This window comes from Furipterus horrens, unplaced genomic scaffold (assembly GCF_987537825.1).
Source record: "Furipterus horrens unplaced genomic scaffold, mFurHor1.1.pri manual_scaffold_11, whole genome shotgun sequence".
Lineage (NCBI taxonomy): Eukaryota > Metazoa > Chordata > Mammalia > Chiroptera > Furipteridae > Furipterus > Furipterus horrens.
The window spans coordinates 12,545,897-12,566,741 of record NW_028327181.1 but is presented as its reverse complement, the minus strand read 5'-3'; the positions used below and the strand labels follow the sequence as shown (position 1 = coordinate 12,566,741).

At 47.0% G+C, this 20,845-nt stretch overlaps 1 protein-coding gene across 1 annotated transcript in view; it reads right to left on the bottom strand.

Moving 5' to 3' along the window:
* MYO18B (myosin XVIIIB) overlaps positions 1 to 20,845 on the bottom strand; it is a 219,806-nt gene that overhangs the window by 80,306 nt on the left and 118,655 nt on the right. Inside the window, exons 32-34 of the mRNA XM_090257928.1 lie at positions 19,164 to 19,274; positions 15,108 to 15,212; positions 5,445 to 5,597 (exon numbers count right to left, since the gene is read on the bottom strand). Coding sequence (XP_090114054.1) covers positions 5,445 to 5,597; positions 15,108 to 15,212; positions 19,164 to 19,274 — 369 coding nt within the window. The remainder of the gene's footprint in view (positions 1 to 5,444; positions 5,598 to 15,107; positions 15,213 to 19,163; positions 19,275 to 20,845) is intronic.

Sequence of the window (20,845 nt, the reverse complement as noted above, 5' to 3'; positions counted from 1 at the left end):
TTGCCTCCTCTACCTGTTTCACGAGGGCTTGTAAAATCCTGTGCCCAGAAAGCAAAGGCTGCCAACAGCTGACACCAGTATGTGGGACAGGGGAGCCAGCTGGATCTTAAAATATTGTTTCATAGTTCTGAATTCAGAGAATTGTTTCAAAGTCATGGTCTAGGGCCCTTTATGTCAGCCCAGTAAGTTAGGACTATCACCCCCTTTGCAGGTGAGAAAAAAGGAGGCTCTGAAAGGCAGAGTGACTTGTCCCGAAGTCATACAGCTGATTAGGTAGCAGAGGCAGGATTTGAACCCTTGCTCCAGGGATCTTCATGTTCAATCACCAGGGTCTCAAACCTGAGAGAGTAACTGAGACATGGCCAAGGCTGTCAACATAGGGGAACTGGGCAGGAAGAGCCAACTAATTCTCTCAGGATTCTCGGTGGTGGGGCCATGGGCATCTGGGCCGTCTGGGCAGAATGCGGGATTCTGGAAGAGGCTCTCTCAGGGGCCCTTCCGTGCCTCTGGCGGGGCTGGCTTGCCACCCATCGGTGCTGTAGCTAGACCTGGAATCCTGCCACCTTTTACAGGTGCTCTGGCTGCACCCTTCTCTGCTCAGCAGCTCACTGTGAATCCCTATCACAGAAGCCCGGACTCCTGAGCCAGGCTCACTAAATGCTCACGAGCTGGGTCCAGCCTTGATTACCCTCGTGCCCTCTCTGCTCCTCCCCCTGGGAACCTCATGCAAGATGGAGCACGCTCCCTGCATCTACATGCTTGCGCCCCTTCATGCTCTGCTGCTTCCTGGAATGGCTGTGTGCATCTTACCTAACCGGCAATTCATGTCCATCTTTAAAGAGACAGTGGAAGGCACCAGCTCCTCTCCCACAGATAAAGGAAAAGCATTCTCTTTAGCTAAATGCCAACATTCCACCAATAAATTGCTCATCCCCCTGCTTGGCAATAGTCTGCTCCTAGTGTGTCTCTCCAGGGCGGGGACCTTATTGTCTCCTCCTATCCTTGCAGTCTGGCCTTGAGTTCATCCCAGAGTGGATACCGAATCAGTATTTGCCGAATGCCTGTGGTCATCTAATAGCTGCATTCAAACACATTCCCTCGTCCATCCCCTGATGGAGCAAACCCTACAAAGCCACAGTTAGTGAGCTGCAAAGCACACATTCAAGTTTCTGAAGCCCTTGCTGGCTTGACCTCAACTGCCCGCACAAGTACCTGGGACATCAAGCAATGTCACCCAGCTGAAGGAAAAGGGCTTGAGGAGGTCATGTCACTTGTTGAAGCTCACAAAATTAGCAAGTTCTCTTAAGTTTTTTTAGTTTATTGACTTTAGAGAGGGAGGAGGGGAGAGGAGGAGAGAGGGAGAGAAAGAAACATCTATTTGTTGTTCCACTTTTTTTATGCATTCACTGGTTGCTTCTTGTATGTGCCCTGACCGGGGATTGAACCCGCAGCCTTGGTATATCGGGACAATGCTCTTACCAACTGAGCAACCGGGCGAGGGCTGGATCCAGTTCTCTTGACTCAAAATTTAATTTTAAAATCAGTTAAACACTAATATAACCTCACTGTCAATTTTCTCATCAGCCACCAAACAGAAAGGGTGTTTTGAAGGATAAATGAGGCCCATGGTTTCCCAATGCTGGTCCAAAGGCCAACATCAGGATCCCCTGATGTAATTGTTTTAAAATGTACATCCTGATGCCAATCCAGATTAAAACAAAAAATCAAAACCAAAACATGTCGGGGGTGGGATCCAGAATGAATAAGTCATCTGATAGGCGGCCAAGTCTCGAGGACCCTGGGACACTTGGAAAAGCCTGGTACACGGCAGGTACTTCACAAATGTCAACAGAACACGTGTTATGCAAACCAAGTTGCCGAGGTCCGAAACTGCTGGCATTCCCAGTTTTCGGACACACATTGCTGTACGCCCTTGGGTAAATTAGCCTCTCAGATCCTGTTTCCATGTCATAAAATGGGACAAGATAAGAACTCTCTATCTGCCAGGATTATGATGAGGTTTATTTATAACACACTTATTGCTGCCACCCAGACCATCTGCAAGCCCCGTCAACTTCAAACCAACCCCAGGTTTGTCCCTTCTGGCCACCTCCATCAGCACCTAATCCAGGTGACCATCAATCCGGCCTAGAAGGGTGCTTCAGCCTGCCAAGGGCATCGACTCCTCCCCGCCTCATCCATTCTCCACGCAGAAGAGCTGGCCTCTACAATGTGAATTGGATTGTCCCTCTCTGCTCATGATCTCCCAGTGGCTTCTGACCAGCCTTGGAATTACATCCAAACCTTCCAGGCTCTGCCCACTGTGGTCTCATCCTCCTTCTCCTGGGATAGTCTAGCTGACCACCCCAGCTAAGTAAGAGCCTTGGCCACTCCCTATTCCAGAACCCCACTGATTTCCTTTATTAGTGGAATTAAGGTGTGGGTATTTCTATTGATTTGTATCATTGTTTGCTTATCTTCTCCATCAGAGGTAAGTTTCATGAGGGCGGGTACCACACCTGCCTTACTTGACATTATGTACCTAGATTTATCACCTCGCCTGACACACAGTAGGTGCTGTAAATTGACTGACTGAAGGAATGAATGAATGCAATTATTCATCACCATTCCCAGCATTTAAGATCCAGTCAGCAGCAAATTAGCTTCCTCTCCCTGCCCCCCGCCTCCCCCGCCTGCTCTCCCTGCCTCTGTCCCCAGAGCCTTCAGGTAAAGGACAAACACAAGTCATCGAGAGGAGACGCAGCAATGCCCAATGTCACCATTGCTTTATTTGATTAGCTCTGACGCTGGCATCCGGGACACGTGTGCCGGGAGACAAAGCAACTGTACCCTGACCTCTGGTCCAGCAATCCCATCCGTATAACAATTTCCATGACAACAGCAACAGAAAGCCAAGGCTGTGGATTCCCTTTGATAGGAGCCGGATGCCGAGACTGGGAAGGACTTTCAGAAGAATGAAGCCCTTTGATTCAGCTCAAGGCGCCTTCATTAAATACGACTATTTTCCAAAAACACACATTTTAACCCTCAGAGGGAGATTTCTCATGCATACTAAACAAAGAAAGAAAAAAAAGAAAGAAACAAAACCACCACAGCTCCTTTCAGGAGCGTTCACCTGTGGGGTGGGTAAGGCTTGGATGGAGCGTCATGGGGAGAATTTTGGCGGGGGGACAGGCAGAGCACATGGATCCCCGCTAAGGGGACTGCAGCAGCCCTGGCTGCCTGGCCCCCAGTCTGAGAGTGTGGCCATCTCTGCGCACCTGAGTCAAATCAACGGGCCCGGGGTCTACCACCCACTTGGCTGGCCAGGCAGACAGCAAGGATAGAGTGACCCACTGTCCTGGTTTGCCTGGGGCTGAGGGCTTTCCCAGGACACGGAACTAGAACCAGGACGCTCTGGACAAGCCAGGACGTGTGGGCACCATAAAGAGGGTGCCCTGATTAAGGAAACTGCTAAGAGGCAGAATCGTCGAGAGAGAAGAGCCTTTCCGTGATTTCTGGTTTAACAGCCCTACACATGCGGGGGGTTCTGTCCAAAACCCCACGGACCTGGTGGGGTCATGAGAAAAGCATCAGACACCCAGCTGGGAGGACACTCTACAGGATCCCTGGCCAGGACGCCTCACAACCATCAAGATCATGAAAAACAGGGCAAGACCAAGAAACCGTTCCAGGCCAGAGGAGACTAGGCAGGCATGACAGCTAAACACTGTGTGGGCCCCGGGCTGGGTCCTACGCAGGGAAGAGACATTAATGGACAAACTGGCAGCATCTGAATCAAGTCTGGAATTTAGTTTTTTTTTTAAAAGCTTTCCTACATTCGCTAATAATCTCTATCTGAAATCTTTCATTTTACAGACAGGAAGCTGGCCCCAGAGGCAGAACTGTGGAAGCTCTAGATCTTGTTCCCAGAGCCTGGAGCTAGACTCTGCTGCCTCCCGCTGCCTTCCTGGGGATCTGCTGACAGTCAGGGGCTTCTCCAGAAGGACGAGGGAAGAGCACTGGGTTTGGGTCAGAAACATAGGTTCGAGGCCTGGCTCTACCTTTAAGTGGCTGTATGATCTCAGGCAAATTCCTCACCCTCTCTGTTCCCTGGTTTGCTCATTTGTCAAAGGAGGTGGATGAGTCCACTGAATTCAACAGGAAGGCATTTTTATTCGGTATGTATTACGTTCAATGGATTGCGTGGGTATCATCAGACATGAATAAAACATAGCCCGGACCTCAGGAAGAGCATAGGTTTGCTCAGGAGTCAGTCCAAAAAGAACAGATTACCATCTGAGTTTCTGGGGGACAGCCTGTGAAGATACAAAAGCCACTGGCCGCGTGGCATGGCTGAGGCCACGTGACAGAGGGCCAGAGGAGGAAGAGGAAGCGATGGCAACACTCTGAGAAGGTGAGGGGGTGAAGGTAGATGGAAATGTCTTCCCTCTCCCCACACCTGGATGTGGCAATGGTTTTGTCCGAGAGAGGTGTGTGACTTCGGGGTAACACAAAACGCAAGGGCACAATACCTGAGCCTCCCGCACCCTGAGTCTCTGTTACATCATTCCTCTCTGGGGTCTCTCTCCCACCACCCACTGACACCTCTCCATACCTGCCACCCAGGACCACTCTGTCTGCTCCTGGCACAAACTACACCAGCACGTGTCCTGAGGTCCTCCACTCCCACCTGGCCTCACCTCCCATCGGCCCTCGGGCCCGCAGCTCTAGCTCTCCTCTAAGGCAGCCAGGGATGGTGGGGCCTGAAGACCTGGGTTTGAATCCTGGCTCTGCCGCTTTCTAGCTGTGTGACTGTGGGTGGGTCACCTCACTTGTGAAAAGGAGATGATGACTCTCATTTCCCTCAACTCTCCTGAGAACTCAGTGCAGTATCCTGTGTAGGTGGCAGCAGAGATCAACATCATTTTACCATCAATATCAGTAGCATTCCAATGGGCAGTAAAATGGCTATTATTTGTTATTGTTGGCAGAAATAGGCTTTGCATTATTAGCACTATTCCTGTTTCATACCCAGCCCTGGTGGTCAATGCATGCACACACATATGTACAAATACATGTACCTACGAATGCATGCTCCCACATAAGTATAAACACACCTATGAATGCCTGCTCCCACGTATGCACGAGTGCACGCACCAACAATGCACACTCCCACGTATGTAACAAATGCAGGCACACACGCAGTCATGCATGCACTGCGCTCATCCACTCTGCCCCAGGGCCCTGCTCTGCCCAAGCCCTCACACGCATCCTGTCTTAGCCCTGGAGGAGGGAACGAGGCTCCTCAGTCAAACTCCTCCTCCTCATCCTTCACCTCCGTGTGACCCACAGAAATGTCCCTCACCTCAGGCGGGCACCATGGCCACACCTGCGCCTGGGAGGGAGCGCCATCCCGCCCAATGGGGCCCCGAGACGCCCACCTGGCTGTGCACTTTCTCCAGTTCCTCCTCGCTGACCGATGTCTTGCCGTCCCCCATGGTCCCCAGAAGGAGCTGCACATCTGACAGCAGTGCGTGAGTTCTTCTGAGGTCCCTCCGAAGACGTTTCTCCACGTCAAAGTCCCGATGGCCGATCTAGAAGCCAAGGGAAGGCACTCGTGAGCTAAGGCAGCAAAGTAGTGGCCAGGTCCAAGTTCTCTGGGTTCGAATCCTGCTAATGCTCTTACCACATGATCTTGAACAAGACCCTTTCCTCCTTGAGACTCAGTTTCCCCGTCTACAGAGGGACCTCATAAAGAGGTGAGCCCATTCCTTCGCCCAGAATCCTGAATGTACAGGTTCTGCACTGGCGGCGGAGAGCTGGCAAGTGGCTGCTAAAGAAGCCCATTCTAAACTTGGCACCAGGAGGGTGACAATGGCCTGCAGCCAATACAGACAGACAGACCCAGGGAGGCACAATTATGCAGGGGCTCAGCGTGAAACCCTGACAGACTGCTGCCTCCCCCAAAAATAGAGCACTCACTTTACACTGAGTTAGTACCTCTGAAAGAAACTGGCAGCACCCTTTTCTTCAGGGGAGCAGAGGAAAGAACATGGCGCCGTTGATCAGATGGGGAGCATTAAAGAAAATGAGGTGCCGACGCCTCTACCCTGGGAGTCAGCCTCCACACGCCTAGATGTGCACGTCTCTATGCCAAGCACAACCATTTCCTCCAATGCTCAGAACACTCTGGGACATTCTAGAAAGAATGTGGGATTTAGAACGAGGTGGCCGAGGCTTTCAACCCCGGCTCACTGTGAACTTGCCAGCAGTGGGAACGGTGGCTGACTTACCTCCTCTCTCTGAGCCCCCATTTCCTCGTCTATAAAAGAAGAGGTTAAGAAAAAAAATCCCTATCCTCTGCGTTGAGATAAGACGAAAATCAGACGTGATAATGGATCAGAAAGCACTTTGTATGCTGTCAAGTGCTTTACAAATATAAAGGATTATGAGTACTGTCTGATGACCTAGAATGTACTCCTTTAGATTTTGCATTTCAATTTCTACCACCAGTTACGAATATAGCCTCTTTGTTCTCAGCTATATATATTGTTTTGTTAAGTTATAAATGCTGGAGATTACATGTGTAATACCATATCATATATAATATGTTATACATATATATTCATATCCTCACCTGCCGAGCTGAGCCGGGGACTGGGCATTGTGCCAGCCCCTTTGTTACATGTCATTACATTTAACTCCTGTGACAGTCTCTTAACAACAGACATTATTATTATGACTGCCTTTATAAAATGGTAATAGCTTACCTTTATAGAGGGCTAAGTGTCAGACACTGTTCTAAATGCTTTATGGATATTAGCAATTGAGTCCTCATAATGAAACTGAGGTATGTAATATTGATGCCCATTTCACAGATGAGGAGACTAAAGCTTACGGAGGTGAAGGAGTTGGCCCAAGATCACACCACTAGCAATACGTGGCAGAGTTAGGAGAGGAACCCAGCTTCTTGAACTGCAAAGAGGTCATGGTAGTAAAACAGGCGATGAGGGTGGTAGGTTTTGCTCTTTGAAGAAGCAGCACAATGGAAGTGCAGAGGTGCCTCACTCAGCTCAGGCTACGATGGGATTGGAAGCGTCTGAGATAAGGAGGACCCAGCTAGGTGAGGCTCAGGAAGGGCACTCCAGGTAGCAGGCACAGCGGGAGCGCAGACAGAGGGCTGAGGAAGTCTTGTGTATTGTCCTGGGTGACACGCAGGTGGGGCAGGTCACAGAAGGAGAGAAGTCACTTGAGGCCAGTGCATGTCTTGCGAGCTGTGTAGGGCTCTTAGGTATGTACAGCTGACAAAACTGATATGGAAAGGGTAAGTGATCTGCCCAAGGTCATGCTGTGGCTATGCAGGGATTTGAACCCAGGCAGCTCAGCATTAGCAAGCAAGTCTCTAACCACTGTACCACAGGACCTCCTGGAACCTGAATCCCAATGGGCCCATTGAGCCCAGGTTCTTTACCACAGCTGCCCACAAGCAGTGTGCTTGGCATCTTCCTAACTGTTGTCTCTGCTCTTGCTCTGCATATACCCTACAGTGCCTTTAATTCTCCTGTGGGGCAAGTTGGCATCAGGTACATTCCCCGATGTTGGCACTGCCCATGCAGTAGGGATGGCTCAGATTCTACCCTCTTCTCTGCCAGAAAGACCCTGAAAGTGCTGCCACCTTTTCCAAAGGAGTCATGGCAAACGAAATTCACAACAAAATCGGAGACTAAGTCATCCTCCCCTTCATAATGAATTGCTATGGGGGAAGAGGTGGGGGAAGGACTCATTAGGTTAATGGGAAATAAATGTCATTCTGCAGATTCACATTGTACAGCACAAAGATTCAAATTTAGATAAAACTGGTGAATAATTAAGCAATAAATCTAAATAATGCTTAGTGTTGTTGTGGGAAACTTTAGTTAAACCTCAATTGTTTCCCCATTAATAAAGAGGCCAGGCTGGGGCAGTTGTTACATGTCTAGAGTCACAGAATTCTCTGAGCACTTTAAAAGTATGACCTGGCAAGGTTGTTAGGGAAAACCAAGCTGCTTTATAGAGGGGGAAACTGAGGTTTGGAAAGAGAATGTGTATTGCTGAAGGCTGTGCCCCAAATTAACAGCGGAGCTGGGCAGACTTATAACATTATGAAAAATTATGGCCCATGAAAGGATGATTCCAGTTAACTAGAGCTTAATCACTTTTAAGCAGCATGGTGTTAAATTTAAAAAATACAAGCTTTCAAATAATATATACCTCATTTCAAATCCACCTGGGCTGCTAACAAGCTTTATGATCTTGGGCAATTTGCTTCACCTTTTGAGCTTCACTTCTTTCATTTATATGGGGAACTAATAATACCAACCCCACAGCATTGTTATGAAAATTAAAGTGTTTTAGGGAAAAAATTATAATTTAGTACTTATCTTAAATTTATGGTGACTACCAAAAGAATAGAAACATGATTTGTAGCTTTAGAAGCAGCAGGAGAGCCAAAGTGATCATAGACTACATTATCAATCCGTCCAAAAGCCGGAAACGGGCCACGCATAAAGCAAAGAAAGGGACAATGAACCAGCAATACTAAACATAAAAGAAGAGAATAGAAATAAATTCAAATATACCAGTCATTACAATCAATGTAAATAAATTGTCCTATGAAAAGTTAAGAGACTAAAATTGGATTTAAAATTATCCAGCTGTTTAAAGGAAATACACACACCCTCACACATTTAAAAAGGCTGAAAATGAGGAAATTTAAAAAGATCTTGCAGGCAAACTAAAAGAAATCCAGCAGAATAAAATAAGACAAAAATCATTTTCCAAGCAAAGAGGGACAACATATAATAATCAAAGTAACAATCTGTAATCTGCCACAGAAACAAAGCCATAACAAACTCAGATGCAGCTAAAAGCATAACCACAAATATATAAATGGAAAAGTAAAACAGAATTACAAACACAGCTTGATAAAACCACAGTCATATGGGACTATAACAGGATTCTGCCAGACATAGATCAAATAGATCAAACCAAAGTTAATAGAAAGTGATTTTAATGTCACATTTTTAATATTTTTATGGTTTATGCTTTTATATTTGAGTACAATATTTAAATTACAAAATTAACTAGCTCCATCTCTTTATCATGTATAGAGCCCTATGCTTCAAAAATAGCTAGATTCTTTTCCAGGAAACTTATTAAACTTAACCATCAACTGAAACAGTAAAGAGACCTCAAGAATTTCAAAGAATAAATATTATGCATCCTATCGGGTAATGTGTCCAAAGTGACACTAGACTAAAAATCAACAGTAAAAAGTTACTCCAGATAATCCCAAATATTAATAACCATAAAACTCCATTTCTAAATAACTTACAGGTTAAAGGAAGAAAGCACAAGGGCTTTGACAAAATGCTTAGCATGTAAGGATGAAATGAAAGCATCAATTCAAGATAAATACAGTGTCTTAAATGTACTTTAAAAAACACTTTAAGTAGAATAGAAATATTGAAAGTGAGCTAAAATTTTAAACATCAAAACTCAGTAAGGAAGAGAATGATATCTGAAATTCTGTTCAATTATGATTTCAGGATAGTGATCAAATGGTCACTCTACTTCCTAAAAGAAAGTAGGCCCAAATAGGTTTACAAGTAAATTATATCAAACCTACAAGAACTACATAATCCACATTTTATAAAAATTATTTCAGACATAACTGCCAGCTCATTTTATGAGATTAGTATGTACAACATTAGACAAAGACAGTATAAGAAAATAAAATTGCAAACCAATCTTATTTATGAGCCTGGTTTCAAAAATCCTGAAAAATGTTAGCAATTCAAAAGAACAATGAATTTAAAAAACCTTACTGTGTAAGGTTCATCTGGGAAATCTAGCAGGATACACTATAATATCCAAATTATAATATATTACATTAGTGGATAAATAAGACAAGTCATAGGATTATCAACAACTGTAGAAAAAAATCTGCCAATATTCAACAATTAGACATTTTTTTTAACTATTAGAAAACTGCAAGTAGAAGACTGATTTAACCTGATTAGACTTACTTATCAAATATACACTGTAAATGTTATGTAAGTGATGAAACTTTAGAAGCACCTGTATAGTGGGTAGGAAAGGAAAGGGAGCTCACTATCTTCTCTACCGGTCACTCACACTGGAGACCCAAACCAATGTAATAAGGTAAGAAAAAAGAAAGAAGAGGTCTAAAACTGAAAAGGAAGAGGCAAAGCTATTCTTATTTTCAAATGACAAGACTGTCTAGGGAGAAAATCCAAAGAAGTCTACAGAGAAAATAGGAAAACTAATGAGTTCAGTGAGTTTCCTGGATACAAGGATCAACACAACAATTATGGGAGCCCCACATGCTGCAATAACTAACTGAAACCTAAATGATATAAAAATATTCTATTCATAATATCCATAGAAACTACAAGATTCCTAGAAATAAATCTAACAAAAATGTTCAAAACTTACATTAAAAAAATAATAAAATATATTTTTAAAGTAAATATTTTATTTACAATTATTATAAAAATATTATTTTGGAATAAAATATATTAAGAAAGCCATAAGTACATGTAGAGATATGGCATGCATATGAATGCAATGGTTCAATATAAAAAATATGTCAGGTCTTCCCAACTAACTTGCAAACCAATGTGTTTGCAAATCACATCAGGCTTTGTCATTGAATCTTCATAAGATTAAAAGATCAAGAAGAGAAAACAAGCACCTACTGGCCTGCCAGCTCTGTGAGATGTGGGCTCAGAAAAGGAACAAGGGCCTCTGCCAGCACCTCTGTCCAGGAGAAAGCCGTCCCTCCAGCTATTACTCTGATGCCAGACAATTCGGTTCTGCCCTGTATGTCCCTGGTGCCTGTCGAGCTGCTGCCCCACTGCTGAAACTCAGAGCAAGTGAGTCTGAAAAAAACTTTTCTGGGTCCCCAAAACAGTTTTAGGCATTGGAATGATGAAGATGAGGACAACAAATCCCCCTCACCACAAGCTCCCAGCCTTGTAGAGCAGTCCTTTTGAAACATCCATGTATCAACATCAAGTTTGCCGTTGCGAATGTTTGTCTGAAACTCATGAAGAAGGTGACGTGGAAGACTCTGCATTTACAAAGATGACTAAGCTTTGATTCCCTACCCTGAAGGATCTCCTAACCTGGCTGTAAATTATAAAATGTCATCTTGGCAGCATGACCCTTAAGGATTAGGCATTCTTCTGGGATGTGGTACAGGCACTGAATCAGAAGCAGTTATGTGGTATGGTGTCCAGTAGGAAGAAAATACGTGCCTAGGAAGCAAGAAGTGGCAGCAGTAGTGGCTCACTCACTGTCACTCCCGGTGACCCTCTGGAGGATGTTGTGTTTCCCATCCTTGCCACTCGGGGCTCTGCAGAGTTGAAGGGGCTCATTAGCGAGTGCACTCCTGCCAGTGGACACAGTAAACTACACACTATGGCTGCTGCCTGGGCACTTTGGATCCCTGTGTCCAGGGTCCAGCAGGCAGAGGCCCCAGTCCCTGATCAGCAAGTGGCAGCAGGGCTCCTGTTACACGATTAGGCCAGGAAGGAAGAGGTGTGGCACTCAGGTGACTCACACGGTGCCTCTGGCCCTCTGTTGTTGAACTGTGACCTTGAATGGACAGCGCAGCCATCCCAACCTCACAGCCCTCGGAATGGAGCTGCTCCCTGCCCCTGTGCGGAGGTCAATCTGTGCGGGCGGAGGCACCCACAGATGGGTGCGCTGTTTGAATGGCGCTTCAGGAACTTAGCAATCAGTTGTGAAGGGAGCGGGTGTCTGACAGCTGCGAGGTGCAGCACCTTTGGGATCTGCTCCAGTATTCGGGCGGAGGCCACGCTTTCCCCAGCAGTCCCCAGCCAATGACTGAGCACAGCAAGGGCCTGCCCAACACCCTCACCTACATTAGGGAACTTCTCACCCAAACCCTAACTGTGGGGTTCCAGCAGGAGTGACCATACTGCTGTGTGTCTGGCTCCCTCAGCCAAGGTGGATTGGTTTAAGAAGGGGCGCCTGACCCAAGCCAGGCTGCTCCGGGGCTTTCTCTTGGACTCTTTGTAACTCTAAGTGAGAAGAGACTCTCTCCAGCAGAGCAACGTGCAGGAGGTAGACTCAGGAGTCGCTGGTCTCGGGCCCTGGGAGGAAGCCCTTCTGCAGTGAGCAAGAATGAAGTTGCCACACACAGACGCACAGAGGCAGGGACAGGGACAGGGACAGGGAGCGCCTGCAGCACGCAAGTTCTTGAAGCCCAGCTGTACCCAGCACCCCTGGGGTTTTCCTTCTACTGAGTAAGATAGTCTAGCATGCTTCCAATAAGCATTCTAATTAAAAAAGAAGAACAGAAAAGACAGTTTTAAAGATGAGCAAGGGGAGCTGTCTTACAAGTTATTAAGTCTCAGAATTAAGACCATATGGTACAGAAATAGGCAAATAAGCCAATTTAACAGAATGGGTAGCCCATATCCACATCCATACATACATGGAAATAATAGAAAAAATTATTTATGAAATGAAGGTTATCTATTTCAGGAAAAAAAGTAGATTTCTACCTCACACTACATACCAAAATAAAATCCAGGTGGACTAAAAATGCAAAAAAGAAAAACTTTAGAACTTAAAAAAAATAATAGTGAAATATATTTATGAACTCAGTTAAGGAAAGAGATCTTAAGACATAAAAGCTCAAGCCACAAAAAGTGACTGATGAACATGACTACTTAGAAAATGCTTTTATTAAGTGAAGGGCATCATAAAGTAAAATGATTTTCCATCGAGTAGGGGACTGCAACATACATAACTAAAAATGGACTAGCATCTTCTATAACGGTCATGAACGACCAACAGGAAAAAGAAGATAAAGCACTGAACAGGCAATTGGCATCAGAGAAAACCATAACCCATGTAAAGAGCACGCAACTTCGCTAGTAATGAACACGCAGTGATTCCTGACAGTGCCATGTGTTAGTGCAGATGGGGGGAAGCAAAAAAAACAATCCTGCCAGGGACAGTATAAACTGTGACAGTCACGTTGGGGAACGGTTGGGGCAATAGCTAATCGTTCCAAAAGTCCTAGAGGCCAGCAATCCCTCTGCTGGCTGCATTCCCTGGGGAAACGTGTCCAGGTGCGTGGTGAGACAGGTATGAAAACACGCACTGCGGGTCTGTATCTTAGAGTGGAAACCACTAAATATTCACCAGCAGAAGAATGGGCTTTGAAAATAGTTATGTGGTGGAGCAGCTAAAATGAAGGAACGAGGGCTCCATGTATTACCATGGTCTGATCTCAGAAACACAGCACAGAGGGGAACAAAGTCAAGTACAGACTCGTGTGTGCTGGACGCTGTCAAAGGTTAAGCATCCATGCAGAGGACTTGACACCCCAACCCCTGGGCAATGGTTTCCTTTGGGGGAAAGGAGGGAGACGAGGAATGGAAACCAAGGGGCCACCAACTGTATGTGAAATGGTTTGTTTCCTTAAACGTATCCCAATCAAATATGGGCAAAAGGTTCACGTATGTGAACCCTGGGTGCTTGACGTGCAAACATCAATTACATTATTCGTTCTCCTTCTCCATGTGTCCAACGAATGTCTTAATAATTAAAAACATTTAAAATGACCAGATGGGGTCATTTATTGAAAAGACTCCAGCTTGCTTACACAAAGTTAGCATTTAAAAAAAAAATTAAAGTTCCCTTCTCTTTGCTCTTAAAACTTCTTCTCTCTTAGCAATATTTACGAAAAACCTTCCCTTACTGAATTACTGCTTTGTGTTCTCAAATGGACTAAATGGAACTGAAGGCAAGTTTCTCCCACTGAGCCCGACTATGACTCACTGATGCTAAACGGGGGGTCGCCTCAGCAGCTCTGAACGCGAGGGCCCCAGTTTGGCTCAGCTGAAGAACTAGAACATCCAGAGAGGAGGATCATGTAGTTGTTCCGTGGATTCTCTCTGCTTCCAACTCTCACTCCCACTGCTACAGTGGTCCTTTTCCAGGATCCAGTCATTTAATCCACTTTTTTTTTCAAATACATAATGAGCACCCGTTTGTCCAAGGTCTGGCTGCTCCAAAGAAGCCCCGGAAGCGGCCCACATTCCTTTGTGAGTAAACAAATGGCTGGGGGCAGCTTATTGATGGCGGGATCATTAAGAAGGACAAGACAATGTGTGCATTTTAAGCAAATACATGAAAATACAGCCTATGATACGTGAACAGAAACTGCAGAAGCTACAGGAGTTTCTCTCCAATGCTGGGGTTTCATGTAGCAGCAGCACAAGCAGAGAAAGGAATATCTAGGGGATGAAGGAGCGATTCCTCCAGACACTGAAACCAGGAGCCGGCTCTGGGCTCTGCTGGCTGCTGTACTGACAGCAATAATTCTCTGTAAAGGTTGGGCAGGGGGGTTGGTTTTGTCTTCAATGGGCATCTGGCAATGTCCGTAGGCATTTCTGGTTGTCGCAGCTAGAGGGGATGCTACTGGCGTCTATGGTAGAGGCCCAGGATGTGGCTCAACAACCCACCATGCACGAGTCAGCCCCCACAACAGAGAACAGTGTGGCTGAGAAGGTCCACAGCACCATGACGGGAACTCTAACACACGGGGATGGCAGCGACCCCCACAGCTTGCTCTCCAGAAGCTCTGGCGGTTAACCCACTCACCCAGAGCAGAGACAGAAGCGGCCCAGCTAGGGGGCAATGCTGCACTGGCCTGACACTGAGCCTGGCTGCCTCTAACTGGTCTGGTTTTCATGAGAAGCCAGCCGCAAGCATATTTGCCCCATGCCAGCAAGGGTTGTCTACACCCCCACTCCAACAGCTGCCGAAGGCGAGGTGACTTCGTCTGTCACTCTGCCTGGGCCCACCCTCTTTATTCTCCTGGGTTCTTCTAAGAACGCTGCTGTCTGTGAACCCTGGAAGGTCCCCTTTGAAGAGCCAGTGAATGTGGACAGGGACAGACTAAGTCCCCTCCCGCTGGCCTCCCCAGGCACCTGCCTCTCTGATAAGGCCCAAGGCAGGGAGTGTGTTCTCCCAGGTGTCTGCAGGCATCTCCCCCTTACCTGATCACACAGGGTTCCGATCAAGCCTTCCAAATCCTGCTTCTCATGGAGGACCATCTGCTTCTCCTCATATTCTTGCTCCAGCTGCATTTCCAGCTGGCGGAGCTGTGGGCACAAAGGGCAGGTTCATGCAAAGATAGGCAAGCTCCATCCGGAAAAATCCCACAAGGCAGAGACCCTCCGCAGTTGGAGGGGAGGAGGAGTTCAAGGCCCTTCACCCAGTTCCACAAACGCCGCCCTTGTGATCAGAAGCAGGTGCCTCTGTTGAAGAACTCAGGAGCCCCTATGGGGAGAGCTGGTCAATTCTGGGGAGCCCCTACCATTCACTGTGGAGCCCCATCCCCAAGCTCCCTACCCATTCCCTAAGAATCTCCTTCCTATGCCATGACCTAGCTGGAGTATTTAAGTCTTAGCACTCTGATTTTTTTTTCAGGTTCTGCACACACCATATCTAACATGTTAAAATGCATCCACCTCCCTTATTCAATATATAAACATACTATGATGCAGTAGGAAAAAAGTTGCATTTCCAATTATTTAGTGTTATGAACTACATGTTTGTGTTCCCCCAAAATTCATTTATTGGATCCCTCCCAATGCAATGTATCTGGAGATGGGGGCCTCTGGGGGTACTTAGGTTTAGATGACATCATGAGGGTGGGGCCCCCATGATGGAATGAGCACCCTTATAAGAAGACACACCAGAGAGCGCTCTCTCTCTCTCTCTCTCCCTCCCTCCACCCAAAATGAGGAGGAGGCTGTCTACAAACCGGGAAGGGAGCCCTCACAAGACACCTTGGTCTTGAACTTCCTGGCCTCCAGAACTGTGAGCAATAAGTGTCTACTAGTCTGTGACAGCAGCCTGAACTAAGACATGTGTCTACAAGAAATTCCTTTAATTTACAGTTGGCTCTGACTTCTCAGCTACCGCCTGCCGGAGCCAGGCTTTCCCAGCCAGGGTGAGTCCCCCGCCCGCCTGGCTCCCCCTCCCCCCACCAGCCTCTCTCTTGTGTCATCTCGCCCCTCATCCTCCTCTGTACCTTGTGGCTTCAAGGACCCTATTTCACAGATGGACAAACTGAGTCAGAGAGAGTTTCCCCAGCGCATCCTGTCGAGTCAATTTTTGCTAAGAACAGCAGCTCTACAGTCGCTCCAGACAGCTATCAGCATTCCCGCCCAGGCTGCTAACAATTGATTTCCTGCCATGGTGAGAGACAGACAGAGTGGGGCAGTCACTGGACGTGAAGTCAATGTTAGGATCTGTCAGGAGGAGAAAAACACCTTTCTCTGACCTCACTCCCTCCCTTTATAAATCTGTCCAGGGCAGAGCCCAGGAAGGTGTGGGTCGCCTCGCCAGCTCTTGGGGGCCTGGCCCAGGGCCCTCCTCCTGCTTGGAGGTGCTCCTGAAATGCACCAGAAATGGTGTGACCTTCACTTGAGAGCACATGGGCAGGGAGGGAGGGCTTCTGTCTCCTGGCCCATGGAGGGAAAAAAAATAGTGACTGATAGTCACTTAGGAAGAAAGCAAGCTCATTTCAAAACTTTCTTTTAAGAGAGTTGTAAGGCACTCTGTTCACATCCACTTTCAGAATGAAGAAAGGCACGCAGCTAAAGCAAATCTTGAAAAATATACAAAATAATAAAAACCATATAGCAAGCAAGGCCAAGTTTTCTGGAGTGTGTTCTGTAGAGTATCTCCATGCACTGTTCACAGGGATGATGTAGGGGAGGGACAGGAAGTCCATGCTATAATGAGTATGGGAACCACTGAGTTGACAGATCCTTCAGTGCAGGACTTATCAGAGCCTTTGGGAAGTCACTGGGCAAGAAGTGCTAAGCATGACCCAAGATTGACTACTATCAAGTGCTTCCTAAAAGGCCTTTCATAGCTCAAACATTTGCAAAACATAAAATATCTTAACAGTCTGGGTTTTGGAGTTAGACCGACCTAAGTTCAAGTCCTAGCTTGGCTACTTCCCAGCTGGGGACCCTTGGGCATGTCACCTCACCTGTAGAAACAGAATTCTTGTGAGGATTCAGTAAGTTGATAAACAGCAAGGACCCAGTCTGGTGCATGGCACCCATGGGTGTTCAAAGATAGCCATCCATTTTTTCCCAGATACATAATAATGGAAAACAAGCAGAAACTGGCCCTCCCAGCACTTTACAGGTTACAAGACACTTCCCATTCATCTATCTCAGCCTCACTATAGCAGAGGGGAGGCAGAGCGTGTTCTATCGTTTCTCCCATTTCACAGAGGAGAAGACAGAGTCTCGGGAGCTACAAGACTTACTCAAGGGCCGCCAGGTCTGTCTGAGCCCATGTCATTGGCTTTTTTCTTTCCAATCCTGGGGGGCTCTAGGGGGAATTGCGGGGCCCCTTGGGCACCATGGGAACCTGAGGAGCAGGATGAACAGCAGATGCTCAGATAGGCCCAGTTCTTAAATGCTCCCCGGGAGTGATGGCAGGGGGTCAAAGCAGCCCGATCTGCCCCAGGTCATGCTCAGCTGGGTTCCTGTCTCCCGTGGAAGTCCTGACAGTCACCAAGGCCCCTCCTGTCCTGCCCAGGATGATTCTCTGCAGGGTGCCGGGCTCCTGCCCCTGCGTTCTCTTGATGGATTAATCACAGCCAAGGGCAAGTCAGCCACTAAGCTGGTTCCCAGGCTCCTCTTGGAGGTCCCACTGCCTAGAAATCCAGTGCTGTTCTCCAGTCTCCCACAGACAATTACATTACAGAACTCCGTGCAGTGTTTTCACATCTCTGGTCTGCTTGAATCTTCATGGTCACCCTGAAAAGTAGCCATTATGATCCCGTTTGTCAGGTGAGAAAAGTGAGGGTTTTTAGCAGGTTATGGAGCTGGGACTTGGTCCCAGCCTCTGTGACTCCAAACGAAGCAGCAACATTGGCTTTCTTGGGTGTCTCGGGGACTGGCTCTCAGTGACCAGAGCTAGTCGGGGAGCCAGGAGCCAAGGAACGTCAATTGGTTTTCATTGAAGCTGAGGGTTTCAAGTCAATCTCCCGACATGACACAGTTGTTAGGTAGAAAGGACAAAGATTCAAATCAAAAGTTTATAAACTCCAGCCCTCAGACTCTCAACCCCTACAGTCTAGAGGTCTCTGCAGAGAGGCTGTTTGGGGAGCTAATAAGAAGAGTCAACTTTGGGAACTGCTGCTCGGCCCCTTCTTGGGGAGGGACCACGCGCTCTGGGCTACGAGAGACCCGGGGAAAACCGAGGGCGACGAAACCTGCTAACTATGGCTCAGCCCAACGCTCTCTAGCAACTCCCCTTTCAGGATCCATCTTACATTCATGTCAGCCGATGTATCCACAAGGATATTTCTCTCAGCATTGGCGAGAACAACAAAAAAATCAGAAACCTCCTAATGTCCAGCCACAGGAGACTCGTTAAATAAATCAGACCCCACGCCTACGGTGAATACATTCAAGCCATTAGACATGCAGGTTAGATCTGTATTTACTGATGTGGAAGGAGGTCCAGGACACAGAGCCGAGGGAATAGCAGGCGTCCGAACACCCTGACTCCATGCGGGTAAAACGCTATCTCTACATATAGGTATGTGTGTGTTATCTATTGAGAGAGATGAAAGAACATTTAAAAATAGTAATAATGATGGTTTCCTAGGTGGTAAGATTTTAAGGGTTTATTGCTTTCTTGTGCACTGTTGGAAATGTCTGCAAAGAGTTTGGATAAAATTAAAGAAAATATTTGAGTTGCCAAGGAAATAGTGAGATCCTCTTCTTGAAAGGCTCAAGTCCTTTCCCCAGGCATCAGTCACCTGGCATTAGGGGCTCTTGGCAGAAATCTTGAGGGTGACTATGCTGGATAGTTCCAGCGGCTTCTGGAAGTTTCTGGATCATAGTTATGATAGGTACTTCTGCTCTAGCACCCTTGGACACATCTAAGGAGCTAAGGTCTCAGGTGACTGCAGAGAGTCTGTCCCCAGGCCCAGCATCCCCCTCGCTCTCAGGAAGAGGGCACAGGCCTGGGCCTGCCCGGGCCCAAGGGCCCCGCTGCATTTGCTGCTTACATACCCGCTTCTGGCAGGACTGGCGCACGTCCTCCAGCTCCTCCTCCTGGTCCTCGCGGTCCTTCTGGTGCATCTGCTTCATCCGCTCTATCTCTAGCTCAAACCGCTGGCGGAGCTGGGGGGCGGCAAGGACGGCCTGTGAGGGGGAACCCCCGCCCACTCCCCTAGCCCCCCACACCATCTTTAGCATTCCACTTGCAGTTTGCATTTTGGAGGGCAGGGATGAGAGTCCAGCTATCCTGCCCAGGCACTCAGGGAGGTCAGAAACAGCAGAGAACCAGTACAAGGTGCTCTAGCCCTTCCTGTGGCCGTAACAGACATCACCCAATACACTCTTCTCTACCGAGTTTACATGTGGCCTCGCCACACTCTTGCGATGAAGCACTTGTCATCCCTGGGGAAGACCTCAGCGCTGGTTTTCCGGATGGGTGGAGAGGTGAGTAGATGGACAGAAGGACACAGTTTGATTTATGAAGACATGGCAGCCTGCCGGGGGAGATTCCTGGCCCCGGGTGTTACCTCGGACAATGTACTTTGTCTCTGATGGGTTAGTTCCCCTTCTCTGGAGAAGAGTATCACCCTAGAACGCTATTGTGAGGATGCAGTGATAATCCAGGTAAAGCACTCAGCCCAGTGCGTGGCACATAAATATTACTTTCTCTTCCCCACTGTCTTGAAAACAGAAAGAGCTTCCTGGCAGCCTGACGTAACAGGAGCTATACCATCTCATACATGAGACCCTCCAAAAGTTGTTCTGAACAGGCATGACATTTAAACCATGTGAGGTTGTACCCTGACCTCTGTGCCTTGGTTGGGTGTTGTTCTGTAAACCGAAAGGTTGCAGGTTCAAGTCCTGGTCAGGGCACATGCCTGGGTTGCAGGTTCAGTTCCTGGTCAGCGCATGTATGAGAGGTAACCAAGCGAGCACTGTTTCTCTGTCACATTGATGTTTCTCTCCCGCTCTCTCTTCCTCCCTCCCTTCCTTTCTCTCTAGAAATACATAAAATCTTAAAAAATGTCTTTAAAAAAGAACATGTGAGGTTGTATCCAAGTTTTTGAAATCGAAGGCAGACCTCATGGGTTCCTGTTCTAGTTCAAGGTTTCATCTTCTTGAGCTGGGTAATTGAGAGACTGACCCAAGTCCTTGCGTCTCACATTTTGTGGCAGATCAGGATGACCTACTCTATTTTCTAAATTTAAATTTCAGAGCTTTACCCTAAACCTATGGAATCAAAATTTCCAGGGGAAAGAGCCCAAGAACATACACTTTTCAGCTTTCATTTACCTATGCTTTTTAATGCTCTCCATCCCAGCAGCAGCACTTGGAACTCAATATGTGGGTTACATTGTAGAAACTCTTCCTGACCATGGACCACACTGCCCCAGCACGGCCTTCCAAGCCTTCAGACAGTTACAATTACTTACTGTCCCCGATAAGACAATTATGTTGAGGAAAAACAATCTTGGTTTGTGAAAATGTTGATTGATAATATTCTCTGCTATGTAGGGCTGGGGTAAAGAGGAAAAAGGACAGTATATGCCCAAGTCCCTATTACAGTTCTTGGCATAAAGTATGCTCACTTTAAATGTCAGCTTCCTTCCTTCCGTTCGTTAAAATGGCAGAGGTTATGCGAAGATAATCCAAAATGAGGAGCTTAAGCAAGTAAATAAAATATTTCTTTTTCA